At 48.2% G+C, this 14,672-nt stretch overlaps 1 protein-coding gene across 2 annotated transcripts in view; it reads right to left on the bottom strand.

The window, feature by feature from the left end:
- Positions 1-14,672, bottom strand: part of EPB41 (erythrocyte membrane protein band 4.1) — a 51,817-nt gene that overhangs the window by 21,291 nt on the left and 15,854 nt on the right. The window contains exons 7-14 of one of the 2 annotated variants that reach the window (XM_010008199.1): positions 14,152-14,239; positions 13,205-13,357; positions 12,279-12,376; positions 11,784-11,956; positions 5,929-6,140; positions 4,123-4,179; positions 3,947-3,988; positions 3,157-3,219 (exon numbers count right to left, since the gene is read on the bottom strand). In XM_010008199.1, coding sequence (XP_010006501.1) covers positions 3,157-3,219; positions 3,947-3,988; positions 4,123-4,179; positions 5,929-6,140; positions 11,784-11,956; positions 12,279-12,376; positions 13,205-13,357; positions 14,152-14,239 — 886 coding nt within the window. The remainder of the gene's footprint in view (positions 1-3,156; positions 3,220-3,946; positions 3,989-4,122; positions 4,180-5,928; positions 6,141-11,783; positions 11,957-12,278; positions 12,377-13,204; positions 13,358-14,151; positions 14,240-14,672) is intronic. The other variant, XM_010008207.1, reaches the window with a different exon arrangement.

Here is a 14,672-nt window from a genome sequence, read left to right as displayed (position 1 = left end):
TTCCCTCTTGGATTAACTGTGATAAACCACAACTGGCTCCTCCAGGAGCAGGATGTGCCATCGGTTCAGCTCAGGCTGCACCAGAGCAGATGACACTGAGGGGGCATCTGGGTTTCCCCATATGGGATTTTTTTTAAATTGGCATCATATGTTTGTTTGTGTTAGTTCATTTAATGCCCTGAAATTGGGTGGAGTTGCTTTCTTCTCCCTCTGCTGGGCTGAATATATATGGTTATAAATCATAGATTCAGGGAATCATCATGATTTGGGTTGGAAGGACCTTAAAGCTCATCCAGTCCCAACCCCCTGCCATGGGCAGGGACACCTCCCACCAGCCCAGGTTGCTCCAAGCCCCATCCAACCTGCCCTTCAACACTGCCAGGGATGGGGCAGCCACAGCTTCCCTGGGCAACCTGGGCCAGGCTCTCACCACCCTCACACCCAACAATTTCCTCCTCATCTCCAACCTCAATCTCCCCTCTGCCAGTTTTGATCCATCCTCCCTTGTCCTCTCCCTCCCTGCCCTTGTCCCAAGTCCCTCCCCAGCTTTCCTGGAGCCCCTTCAGGCACTGGAAGGAGCTCTAAGGTCTCCCTGGAGCCTTCTCTTCTCCAGGCTGAACACCCCAGCTCTCCCAGCCTGTCTCCATAGCAGAGCTGCTCCAGCCCTTGCATCATCTCTGTGGCCTCCTCTGGACTCTCTCCAGGAGCTCCATATCAAGTAAATGCAGTCAGATGTTTAAGAAAATATTTTCCCCATTTTGTTTCTTCTCTTCATACCCATTTCTCCTTCATCCTACCAGGAATTCTCCTTGGGCCCAGAACACCTTCCCCCTTGCCTCTCTCTCATCTCATCCCATCTCTCCAGGAGCCACAGGAAGTTTAAGACTTCTGAAAGAAGGATGAGATGGCAGCTGAAATCAAACTGTGAATTTTCTTTCTGCCCAGATCAATCAGGAAACTCCTGCTCAGATTCTTCATCTGGACAAAGCCAAGTTTCTGCTCTGAGAGGCCAGCTGACAGCATAAATACACAGACTTCAAGGCAAATCAGCTGTTTCCCAACTTGTTTCAAAACCAGCTTTTCATTGCAAGCAAAACAGAGTCTGTTGAAAACAAAGCTTTGGCATAAAAGAGGCTGAAGCCAAACACCAGCTTTTCGGGACAGTGCCAAAAAGCAGCAAGTCTCACCCATGAGAGAGGGGGAAATTGAGGTCAGTGAAAGCAGCAGTGGGAAATGTCACTATTTTTGTGCTTGCAGTTGGTATTTGGCCCGTGGATTTTAGGAAGTGGGAGAGCAAATTCATCCCTAAAGGAGGTGTTCCCCCAATATCTTCATTCCTCCAGCTCACCCAGGACACACCACCCTCCCACCATGGGGCTAGAGCCCCAAATTGCTCTTTTTGGCACAGTTCTAGGGGGGCAAAAAAACAGTTTGGGCATCCACCCTGGATGAAAGCACAAGGCAAGTGTGGGCTAGTTAGGAAAAATAGAAAAATTACAAAAAGTCTGCTGAGGTAACTCCAGGTTCAAGCCCTGCCCAGGTCCAGGAGCCCCAGCACTGCTCCTGGTTTGGAGAAGAGGGAAAAACCACCTTGGCCATCCACACAAGAGCTGGTCCTGGGAGGGTTTGCAGAGAAGCTAAAGGCACAAGGAGCTACATGGAGGCACAAGGGGTCTTGGAAGCATCTGGAGGAACAAGCTCAATAAGCATTGATGCTTCTCCTCCTGTTTTGCTCTTTTTGCCAGGACGTGGAGCGCGGGTCACGGAGCAGTTAAATGCTTCCAAGAAAATCAAGCAGCAGGTTCAGGAGGGTGAGTTCTGCTGGAAAAACACCTGATCTGTCAAACGTGGGTGTTAAAAATAGAAAGGAGTAACATGGATGAGCTGCTGGGGTCAGCCCTTTTCTAGGGGAGGGTTGGAGCACCTGCAACAGAACTGGTGGGGAGGTTCCACAAGAGGAACGGGCTGGAGATGGGCCTGGGTGCCAGAGCCAAGTATTGCACTAGCAGGAAAAAGGGGTTTAGAAGCAATGAAAAAAACACTCTGCTTGGGGCTGGGGAGATGGAGCAGCTTGAGTTTGGTGAAAGAAAAGAGACAGGTTCAGCTTGGTGGCTCAACCCTGCCCGTGGTGCCGCAGACCCTTCGCTCGTGGCCGGAGGCTTGAAGTTGTAGCGGTCCAAAAAAAAGCCAAAGATATACCAAAACTCCCATCCAAAAAGCTGCAAAAGTTTTAAAATTCAGATTAGAAGGCAGTTAGTACACTTGGATTGCAAGGGAGGAACCCACAGGGGGAACCCTACCAGCTGCTGGTGCTGCAAGTTTGAGTAGAAACACGTAACACAGAAGAGAGTATCAGAAGCCACAAAACGTCTTCTGGAACACCAAGTATTAAAGAAAATCAAATATATGATTGGCATGGTCTGTTCTGAGACTGTGCTTGGGTGAAACCAAGTGTAAAGGGCTCCTGAAGCCAAAGGGAAGAGCTGCCTGTGGAGGGATGAAATGGCTTCTCACCCACCCACAGGCCACCGAGGTCCTGTGTCACCTCTGAGGGGACCTGGCACTGATGCAGGATGGGGCTGGGGGAGCATTTAATGGTGCTGCAAGGCAAGAGAGCAGTGGGAGAGCATTGCAAGGCTGCAGGCATCCCTGCAACCCCAGCAGCAATGGCCAAAAGGAGGATTTGCTCCTGTCTGGAGCAACGTGGACACGGTGGTGGCCTCAGCCATTTCACCATTTCATTTAACCTGGTTTGGGCATTTTCATAGGGTGTGTTTTTCCCTCAGGAAAAGAACTTCTTTCAACCAGGGAGAAACTTGTAAACGAGCCCCTCACCAGGATTCATCCCACTTTTGAGCACCCAGGGGGTCCAAGAGCAGACCTGAGCTCTCCCAATCATATATTTTGAGGAAGGATGAGAGAATGAAAGTCAGAAGAGGTAGAAGGAAGAAGGCCTGCACATTGTCATGTTTACTGTCACCATGCAAAAGCCTGTTTGTTTCTTTGTTTGAAAGAAAATGCAACAAAACCAAAAGGTCTTTCATGCAACAGCATGCAAAAAACAAAGGCAGCAGCAGGAGAGGAAGAAAAAAGTTGAGCACAGATGCAAAAGGTCGAGGCAAATGCAACTGAAAAAAGCTTCAAGATCATACAAACCTCCAACATTAAATTGCTATGCCTGATATAAATGTTTTCACCATCTAGCCTCTTTGATCTCTTCTGTGAAAATGAAAGAAAAGGGGGAAACAAAACAAAACAAAAGAAAAAAAAAAGCACAAAAAATTAAAATGTTGTTCTTGCAGGGTGGATAAGTTGGCAAATTAAAAAGGGAACTGAAGGCTGGGAGAGCAGAGCTGTGCTGGGGGAGTGGGGACCCAGCCACAGGGACCCATCACCAGGACATAGAGGGGTTCTTGCTCATGGAGAATGGGGGGGATGCAATGAGTCCTTTAAAGAGACAGTTCCAGGTTTTTCTGTGGAAGCTTTGCACCAAGTCCCAACTTCCTAACTTTTCCTGACCTGTGCCTTTCACCAGGTCTCAATGTGCACTGTAGCTACATCTTAAGCACCTTTTTCACCTTACCCTATTGCTTAATCAATTAAAAAAATCACTTTTTAATTTTTTTTGCATTTCCTGGAGTGCACACTCTACAGTTTTCTTTGCTTTCTAACTGAATTTCTTACAGAGAAGCTGAATTTTATCAATCAAACCAAGTGTGTTTCTTTCGAACTTTCAAACATGCAGAATTTTTTTTGCAATCCAGACTATGGGACCAAAAAAAAAAGCTTTTTCATTTTCCAATCCAATCTCTGGATGGCTGCAGTGTGAAAAAAAGAAAAGCCAACCCAAAGCACACCAAGGATTTGGAGCACTGTCTTTTTAAACAGGTTAGGGATGCATGAATGAGATGGCAAATTTGTGTGGTGAAAGAGTAAAATGGCTAACCTTCCTCATTCTTATCAGCTCTTCCTCTTTTTCTGCAGGCTGCTGATGTTGGGCAGTGATAAAAACAGAAAAAAAAAATAACACTGTTGGTTCATTTCATTACGTTGAACCTCATTGCAGAACCTTTAAAAAAAAATCAATCATGTGAGCAACCTGACTGAATGATCAGCACAAACCTGGGGCTGGTCACCATTCGTGGTGGGTACTGTGACCTCAATGTGGGTTTTCCTCACCTACATTTAAGAAATAAATTGGTAAAAACATTTCTTGTTAGTAGAGTTGTTTCCAGAGACCATTTAGTTTCAAAACACTGCTGCATCAAGTTGGTTTCCAAAGGCTTGGGTGAACATGCAAAAACCAACATGCAGCCCTGGGGGAAGAGTTAATGACACTGAAGCTCTGTTAGTGGACAGTTCAAACAATTCCTTCGGCTTCAGAATGATTTGCATTTGAAACCAGTGCTCCCCAGTGCTTCTGAAGACCCTCTCAGCATCAGCTTTGCCAGGCATTGCTTCTCCAATTTCACTTGCAGCTGGATCTCCCAGGGAAATCCGGACCAAAAGCAACATGCTCAAGTTAACACCTCACAAAACCCAACATTACTTGTTATGCACAGTTGTTATGTTCACAGAGGCAGTGAGGAGGGATCTATCTCCAAAATCAAACCTCACATTGTCAAATAAGTTCCTTACTGGCTGTAAAGAGAGAGCCAGGATTGTCTTAAGACTTTAAGGAAAGTATTTTAGGAAACTGGCTTGATAAATACTCCTGAAGGGGAAGCATCAGTGGGTGTGAAAAGAAGTGATGCAGCTACAATTGAGAAACAGAGTAAATTTGGCACTTCAAATCCTCAATTTCCTCCCACAACTACAGTGGAGGGGGAAAAGAAAAAGCAAGTCCAATGTTTAACTATTTTTTAAAAACCCTGTAGTAGATGGGATGAACTAAATTCACTTGATCTCAGTTTAGTGCTTGGGAGGGTGGGCAGGAACAGGATGACAGGGACCATGTGCCACCATGCACACTCCCAGGTGCCATCCTGAAGATCCTTTCAGCATTTTCATTGAAAAATTACTGGGTTTGGGGCCCCAGTATTTTTTTAAAAGCAACTGTCCTTTCTTCAGCTCCATCTCCCAACCTGAATTCATAGTGATCTCCCCTGGAGCACATCATACAAGACCCACTGGTTGGGATGTTATGGCAAAAAATGTGCCTCCAGTAATGCTGAGAACAGCTAAATATTCCAGTGATGTGAACATTTTATCTCCTGGCATACACCTCTGCTGCACCACGGGAAGGTTTCTGTCAATCAGATGTGCAGAATTTTAAGGACACTGTAAGATGAGCAACAATTCTCCACTTTAGTTCCACTGAGGAGAACAACACACAGATCAACTTCAGCAGAGGGCTCAGGGCTTTGGAAAAAAAATGCTCAAATAATCTTGAAGCATATTTCATGTCAATAATGGACCCCCCAAGGTCTCAACAAGTGCCATTCAGAGTTTTCAGCCAGTTTGCAGAACCCTGCTAAGAGCTCGCCAGGGAAAGCCTATCAATGTCAAAACATTTGCAGTCAGACTGGGCTGAGAACTAGATCCCTATCACTGATTTCACTGGAATTGCTCCTGCTGTCATACCAGGAATCAGCAGAGAGCACTGGGTGAGCTCTCAATTCAGTTCCCATGAACTTCTCTGCAATTCTTGCCAGCCTTTTTAACCACCCATCAGGAATTTCTTATTTGAGTGCAACCACCCAAACCCAGTCCCCCGCACCTCCTCCTTCCTCGCACCCGAGGATGGGATTTCCCTGGGACACAGGGCTCCATATCTCACTCCCACCTGATGCCTGGGATAGGAATAAACCCCTTGGAGATGTAGAGGGGCAGGTGCCCAGAGCTGCTGTTCTGGGGAGGTTCCTAGAGCTGATGCTCCAGCCTGGCACGAGAGCAGCCTCCTCCAAGGAAACTCTGGCCTGACGTTACCTTTGAAGCATCAGCTGCCTCCACCTTGGCTTTCTCCAGTGGAATTTCTTCACGCCTCACATCAGGTTTTGCTGTTTCTTTTTCTACTTTAGAGGCAATGACCACATCCTTCAGGGTGGATTTAGCTGGGACTGGTTCTGCAACGTGGGTCTGAGCGATGGCTGGGGCAGAGGTGGGACGGGGACTCTTCTCGGGGGTTATCACAGCCACTGCTGAGGATGGGGGAAGAGACAGAAAGGGACAAGGTTCAGAGCAGATCACACTTCTGAAGCACCAGGCAAAGTCTTTCCAAACTACAGTGTTGTCATTTAAAAAGAAATGGAAGAGGAAGGAAAAAAAGGGAAAAGAAAGATGTTGAGCAAAGCAGCTTGTGCGTTTAGTACGGGAGAGTTGAGATTATTTTCCTTATGGATTAAATCAAATAAAACCAAAACCCCACACCAGATGGTTTACAAAAAGCAAGCTTGCACTCTGCAGAGAAGCCACACCAGAAAGACAAATCTGTTTTTGACACTGAGCCATTGATTTATGGGTCCTTCACACACAACAGACAAAGAAGTCCGTCCCAATGCACCCGTTGAAACAGAAACACTTCAAGCTGTGCTAAGTTCTTGACTCATTGGCATCTTCTCAACCAGAAAAGGATGGTTTCTGGAAAGGTAACACAGGCTTCTCCCTATCTCCCCCGTCTTTTCAGTGATTCAGACCCCAGAAAAATAATCAACAAGCTTTCCAGGTGGGTTTCAAAGCAGGCTGGGGCTGCGTGTCCCAGGTGGGGATCTGCCCAAGGCGCTGCTGCGAGAAGACACCCAGCATCTCCAGATCAGTGCAGAAATGAACAGCATGCTGCCAAATCATCATCTTTCCAGAGGATGACAGTCTTAAACACAAGCACTAGGTACACATAAAATGAGCTGCCTACCCTGTCCTTCAATTCCTGACTTCCCAATCCCTGAAGAACCTGACACTTCCAGAATATTCAAGCCGATGCTGTGTGACAAAGCCAGCCCAAATCAACTCACTGTGTGGACCTACACTAAAAACAGACCTTGCCACTTGGAAGAATTCCTTGGACATGGTCTCATATTCCTAAAGCCACAGTTGATGCAGCAATGGTGACACTGTGTAACTTACCCCAGGCAACACTAGGTTACCAGTGGCCATCCAGCTCGACAAAGACACAGGAAAATTTGGTGTTAGAAAAGAAATGGTCATTTTGAGTGACTCTTTGGTAAGAATTCCTGAAAAGATAACTGCATCTCAACTGTGCAAATAAAACAGGTACAAGATAAAGTGTCCATGTGGCCAAAAAGGTAAGGTGGAGGGGCCAAAAAAAGAACCTGATTTTTCAAAGACTGAAATGACACTTCTAAGACAAGTTTGTCTTAGAAGACAAACTCCTGGACGTCACCTGGAGCTGAAAATCCACGCTAAGACCCCAAACCACCACCACCACCTCCATTATCTCCCCCTGCCTTTGGCACAGCAGTTCATTTCTGTGAGCCAGACATGGTGTTATCCTTTGGGAAGGACAACCAGCACCGTGTCCAGGTGTCACTGATGCCACAGAAGCAGTGACAGCCGCCGGGGAGGTTGGACAGAGGGACAGTGGGGGATCAGGAGGATGCTGGGTGTGCAAAGCCCTCGTGGTGGTACCTGGCTCCTGTGGGACCGGCTCTAGTCCTCTCCTCATCACCATTTTTTCTTCCTCCTCCTCTTCAATTGGGTTTATCTCAACACTGCCAAGAGCAGGTTTGGCTAAAAAAGTTATGCAGGGGTTAAAATGCCACCTCGAGGATCAAGTCACACAGGAAATAGTGTCACTCTGCAGGGTCACCTCTCTTTGAGGGGACCCCTGCTTCCCTCAGAGCATCCAGCCATGGGGGAAATAACAACAGATCCTAGGATTTTCCTTTGATACTCAGCAAGGAACTCAGTGCTGGCCAGAACTGCATTATTTTAATTACATTTTCTTGACTTAAAACCTTCAGCTAATCTGACATCTGATGATTTAAACACAGTAAAAAAAATGTTGCTCCAAAAGATGAAATCCAAAATACCAGCCATCATCACCCTGGCCAACAAAACCATCCCTACTGGGAACAAAAGTGTCAAGAGGTGGAAAAAGTGCAGGAGGTGAATGAGAAGAAGGAAGGAGCAGCTGCAGCAGGAGAGCCTGGATGTGCTGGGTGTGACACTGTGTCCATCCCATGGAACACACTTGACTTGAAGCACAGGGGCTGGTTTGCTGTGTTTCATGACATTGAGGAAAACAGGTGAAGTTCCCAGTCACCTCCCTCCGTGGCTTCAATCTCCTCTCCCTGCAGTGACCAACCAGCTCTGCTTTTAATGACGATGAGGGTACATCTGGCTGCAGCAACGAAGCTGCTCTGAAAAACCCACCCAACTAGGGAAGACGCTGGCTCCCCAGTCAAGAAAAAAGCCAAGTGTAGGTGATTTCCAGCATTCCCTGAGCACACCACCTGATTTGCAGGCACCAGACGTCCCCACAGCTCCAGGGAACAAACTTTACAAGGAACAGAGCGGGGGGTTAAAAGGCCACTGCACACTCACATCACCACAAAGACACACGGCCAAGCCACAGCACCTCCTCCTCTGCCCCTGGGGAAGCAGCACTCGTGTATCACAGCACACTTGCAAAGCCCAGGGTGGTTTTAATGGCAATGAACACCACCACAAATGATGCCACCTCTGTCCTACAGCACTGCACCACTTCAAGCCAGCAGGTGACAGCACAGGCAGGCGCGGGAGCCGCGCCGGTGCCGAACGCCGCTGTGGCTGTACCTGACCGTGGCTCCAGGAACTTTGGCTCAGCAACAGGAACCTTAACCACCTCTACCTTCTCCTCCTCCTCTTCCTCCTCTGCAATGGGTTTCATTTCAAAAGTTTCAAGAAGGTGTTTGGCTAGAAAGAGGTTTGCATGAGTTAATGGAGTGGGTGGAGACCCAGACACACGACAGTCGCTGCAGCAGAGGGAAGAGTGAGAGGAGATCCCTCTCCAAAAGCAGCAAGGAGGTTTATAAACCAGACAGCTTTGCAATCATTTTTCACCATGCAATTGCCTGTCACTCTGTCTAGTGCTGCCAGGCCCAAGAATGTGTTGGAGGAGAGGAGAAAAACAAAGTAAAATAAGCTTTGCAGGCTCCTAGCCCGGGCAGGGATACGTGGGGACACATGAACGGCTCTCGAGGACGGGCTCTGCCTGCAGAGTCTGGGGAGATGCAAGAAACACCCAGGAAAAACACCCCTAGGCTCATCTAGACAAAAACCTATCTAAAAACTAGCAGCTTGCATAAGACGTGCTTGAGTGATCACCTGCAAATGTAAAAATTAAGAACATACAGCCAGCTGTCCTGGTGTCTTGAATGTTTAGCCTCCATCTTCTGTTTTTACAGCACCAGGTTTTCCCTGCTAGCAAGAATTCAAGGCCAGATCATGGTAGGAGAGAGTCTGCCACGTTCCTGCAGGAAAGCTTGGTCTAGGTTTCATACCAGAAAAAAAAACAGGGTTGTCAAAATCATGCTGTAAAAAACCTCCAGGGTGGAAGCAGCACAGAAGGCACTTGAATATGAATTCTCTCCATCCTAATGCACCACAGGCACCTGCTTTTTAAGTGATGAAAAGTGCAAATATTTCACAACACCACTGCTGTGATATGCTGATCAGTATTCAAATATGCTGTTGTACCTCTTAAGGGCATTGATATTTATTAACAGTTCTCATCTCAAGAGAAATAGAAGTTCTATGTAGCAAAATGGGTGGCATTCTTCAACACCCCCACAAAAAAAAAAAACCCAGAATAAGCTTAAAAACAAGTAGGTCCTGGGATGAAGAATTTCAGAAGCTTTACAAGAAGTTTCAAGATCAAACTACCAAGTTTTCTAACCCACATTTATGAAACCACCTGAATTGAACAAGGAGACAGGTCTCAAGTGCCAGCAACACCCTGAATTCTTCCCCAGTTCCCCACAAGGATCCCAGTCTTGCACCCAGAGGTGCAAGGTGGCAATCTAAGGAGTCTCCCAGAGCTGGGCTGTTTGTCCTCTGCTGCCAAACTCTTCTTGCAACGAAAGAATAATAAATAAAAAGAGAGCCACCAGATTTGGTGAAACTTGGGAGTTGTCAGGAACAAGCATGTAAAGGACAGGACAGGCACGGCAGAAGAGTCAGAGCCACCACCACAGCTATACCTGGCTTCTCTTGGATCTGATCCATGGGTTTTGGTTCAGGAACCTCAACCACCACCTCCACCTCCTGCTTCTCTTCCTCTAGGGCTCTGAACTCAACTTTTTGAGTCGCACGTTTAGCTGAGGAAACGGGGCACACGTTAAGGACTGCCCACCCAGAGAGGGAAACAGGCTGCAGGCTTCAGCACGGACACTGTGACATTCCCAGGCTGCACTTTTCCAAGCTCTGGCATTCGAGGGTGGGATTGGAACAGGGATTTCTCTGCTGACCTGGGCAAGTCCAAAGGGCAACCAAGAACCCTAGTCCCCTTGCCTCCAAGAACCCTTACCCTTGCCTGGGTAACCTGGCACACCCGGAAACAGGCAAGCTGGAATTCTTGCTTTGCTGTGGAGCTCAAACCAAGCAGCTCTTCCTCTCCTGGCTCCCAGGAATGAAGCTCAGGGTGTCACTGAGCCCTGTAGACCCACTCCAGGAGCAGGGACAGCCCAGCTGGCCACAGAGGCTGGGGCAGCCCTACTTCCCCCCCAGGCTGCAGCACATCCTCAGGGCTCAAAGCAGCACCTTCCCTGCTCCCTGGGTGCAAAGGGATTCTCCCCATTCCCTGGATCCTAATTTTTACAAGATTACAGTTTCAAGGGGAGCAAACTTAGGCACTCCCCCCTCCATGCCTCACCCTCTCCTGCTGCTATCAGCTCTCCTGAAAATGTCAGGGACAAGCCCACCTGATGGATACACCACAACCATCAACATCAGCATCACTTTAACAGACACTGAAAAAGCTTTCAACTTTTTTGTTGCAAAAAAACCTTCCCCTTTCCAAGAAAAACTGTCTAATTGAAGGAGCTACATTAAACAAACCAAACCCTAGAATAGCTTCATTCCTGATTTGTTCAAAGGAAAATGCATTGAGTTTGAATGAGGAAATATCTTTACAACCAGAACTTTGCTATGAGCCTTCAGCACCCACCTACAGCTTCCTATGTCAGTCAGCACAGAATCATGGGATGGTTTGGGTTGGAAGGGACCTTAAAGATCATCTAGTTCCAACCCCCTGCATGGGCAGGGACACCTCCCACCAGCCCAGGTTGCTCCAAGCCCCATCCAACCTGCCCTTCAACACTGCCAGGGATGGGGCAGCCACAGCTTCCCTGGGCAACCTGTTCCAGTGCTACTGTTCTGTTTACACTTTATATCCAGGTCTTATGTTGAAGTGAGAAGTTATGGCTTTTTCCCACAGAATCATGTAATAATGAAATGATAGAATGTGTTTGGTTAGAAGGGACCTTTAAAGGCCACCTAGTCCAACCCCCTGCAGGGAGTAGGGACCTTCTTAACCAGCTCAGGTTGCTCTGAGCCCCATCAAGCCTGATCTTGAATGTCTCCAGGGATGGGGCCTCCAACACCTCTCTGGGCAACCTGTTCCAGTGTCTCACCACCCTCACAGTAAATAACTTATTCCAAATGTCCAATCTATCCCTCCCTTGCTCTAGTTTAACACCATCACCCCTTGTCCTCTCACCACACGCCCTCGTAAAAAGCCCCTCCCCGGCTTTCCCACCCGCGCCATCCCTCAGGTGCTGTTCCAGCAGCATTTCAGCATCCTGCAGAACCCGGGCAGGGGAAGGGAGGAAGCAGCAGACCCTCACCTCCATCCAGGCTCCTGGAGGCTCTCTTACTGGCCGTCCTCTCGAACTGGGGCGCGGGCCGGTCGATCAGGGCGCTCGCCTGCCGGGTCTGCGCCTGCGTCCGCCCGCTGTAGCGGAACTTGGAGCCCAGGGCCAGGAACCTGCTCTTTGGGATGGCCTCGGTGGATGTCAGCCTGGAACACACATGCATGGCTTACCAGTGGTGCCTCCAGATGGAGGAAACGTAGGGTAAAGAGAAATTAAGATAGAAATTGCTGCAGCCTCTGCACATGATGAACAGAGGAACACGTCAGCAACAAGTCCTGTATCAACACAAGACCCTCTGCCTTTGGGGTCTCATGAAGCAAATCTGCCTAAAAAATCATTGTATTTCATGTCTCTGCAACTATTTCACTCCAAATTCTTGTGAAACCCCAAGGAACAGTGAAGGAGTGTTCGTTTTTAGCCACTGATCTAAAGCCTGAGCCACTCAGGCTGAACGTTCAGAGAACCCACCTGAAAAACGTGTGATGTTCAACACAGACTTTCCACAACTTCTTTGCTGCCCGGTAACTTGGTAGCTTGAACCCAATTGTACTTTCATATTGTTCTTGCTGTGGAAAACAGAAGTTATTTAGGTGTAGCAAGAAACAAAAGCAGTAAGCACCCAGTCCCCATTCCATAAACAAACTGCTGGTTGAGCCCGCAAGCAGCTGAACTCATTCCCTGTGCAGGAGGAGCTCAGGTCTCAGAACAGACAGGGCTTGGTCCACCACCCCCAGACACCTCTCAGGATGCACTGGGATCTCCAGAGGAGTTTGCTGTGGGGTTTGCAGCCATTCACACTCATTTATTCCCCCTATCATACTGCCCAGCTGTGAGACAGGGTCAAAAATATATTTCCCAGCAGGTCTGGGTCATGGCAGTTGAACAAGGAGGGAGAAAGAGAGGAGGAAAGAGGCAGATTCTTTTTATAACCTCTCTCCCCACAGTGTTTCCACCACCAAGGCGTTCTGGGAATCTCCCTGCTCAGAAGAAGCAGCAGCAGGGCAGCCCCCCCTGCCTGCAGCCACCTCAGTAAAAAGGAATCCCTCTGTATTTTATTTTTTTTACGTTTTTCTTAAGTGAGACAAAGAGCCTTTGTCTTGCCCTGCTTCCCAAAAAAGAGTCAGTCCTCTCCCAGTCTCAAACTGTGACCTTCCCACTGCTTTCCTCTGGATGCTGGGAATACCCTGCGGTGCCAGGAGGTGGTGCTGGATGACAGGTTGTTGGAATTGTCACCCCCAGTTCCAGAGCTCCTGCAAGGCCTGAACTGAACACCAGCCAGGATCAGAAACCCAGCCTGCTCCCTCCCCACCCTGTGTCCGAGTGACACAGACACGTTGGTGATTACCACAAAAGCAATTAAAAGATGCCAGGAGCAGAGAGAAGTCAGAACTCACCTCCCCTGGACGAATCTTGATGAAGAAGCTGCTGCGTTTGTAGGAAATCTTCAGCACTTTGGGCCACGGGAAGCGGTTGATTCTCAGCTTATCTTTGTAAACAAGAAGGCCACTGGAACAGACTCCCAGAGTGATATCCACTCCTTCCAAGTCCTGGGAAAGCAGATGAGGATTGAAGCAGTGGCAGGGTTACAAGTCTGTCCTCCAAATTAATCCCAGTTCACCTCCCCACCAGCCAGACCTCAGCCAGGGCCAGCCTTGCTTTCCCTTCACCTTTCTCCTCACAACCTCCTCCCTCCTGCAGAGGTCTCCTGTTTGCTCAGAGCCCTGGAGCTTTTCCTGCCTTTCTCTGAGCAGAGAGGAGGATGGAGCCAGACTCTGTTCAGCAGTTCCCAGTTACAGGACAAGGGGCAACAGGCACAAACTGGAACATGGGAAGTTTCATTAAAATAGGAGGAAAAACTTCTTTACTCTGAGGGTGACAGAGCCCTGGGACAGGCTGCCCAGGGGGTTGTGGAGTCTCCTTCTCTGGAGACATTCCCAACCCACCTGGATGCAGCCCTGTGGAATGTGGTGATCCTGCTTTAGTGGGGGGTTGGACTGGATGATCTCTAGAGGTCCCTTCCAGCCCTAACAATTCCATGGCTCACCTTGCAGGGCTAGAGCCTTACTCTGAGCTGCCAGAGCAAGGACCTGTCTACATGAGCAGTTTTGCAAGGCTTCCTGAAATATATAAATAATAAGTAATCAGGAAGAAACGCCTCCCTTCCAACACCTGCAAAAGAGCCTGGGGCATTTCTGTTGTGTTTCTGTGTTTCTGCACCAGGACCCAGCTTATTTCCTGGGTCTTTCAAAAGGACCCTCCTGAAATAGGTGAACTTGCTCATGCAAGGGGAGGATGATCCAGCTGCAAAAATCCACAGACATGCACACATGCTGGTTCTCACCTTGGCGTGGTGAAGGTCAACTCCATACATAGACAGCTTTTTTGCATTCTCGAGAAATTCCAGGTCTGCTTGGGCTGGAGTCATGGATCTGGGGAAAGAGAAAAAGGGTTTGGGATTCCCTGAAGTGTTGCTTTTAGGAGAGGACAGATGGGATGTCACAAAACTATTTAATTTTAAGATTTTTCTTTTGCTTTCAACACAAATTTGTGCCCAGGTGAGGAATTATTAAGCAGCTGTGAAGGCACCAATTTGTGCTCTGAGACACCCTCATAAAGCAGAGTCACCTCATTTCTGTGGAGCTGCACAGAGCCCAGAAAAAAAAAGGGAATTTATCCTGTGAGGAGGTGCTGCTTGGGGTCCAAAACTTGATTCAGTGGAAGAAAGAAAAATTCAGCTGAAGGCAGAAGGTGACAGGGACTGTCCTCCCAGCCCCCCTCCCCAGCCCCAGCTATTGTTCTCCAAACCAAAGGCAGGGCCAGCTGAGACCACTCAGCAGCAATTCCTGCTGGGACAGAGCAGAT

Source organism: Chaetura pelagica, unplaced genomic scaffold, assembly GCF_000747805.2.
Source record: "Chaetura pelagica isolate M959 unplaced genomic scaffold, ChaPel_1.0 scaffold840, whole genome shotgun sequence".
Lineage (NCBI taxonomy): Eukaryota > Metazoa > Chordata > Aves > Apodiformes > Apodidae > Chaetura > Chaetura pelagica.
The sequence above is the reverse complement of the archived record's forward strand: the minus strand, read 5'-3'. Positions and strand labels throughout refer to the sequence as shown.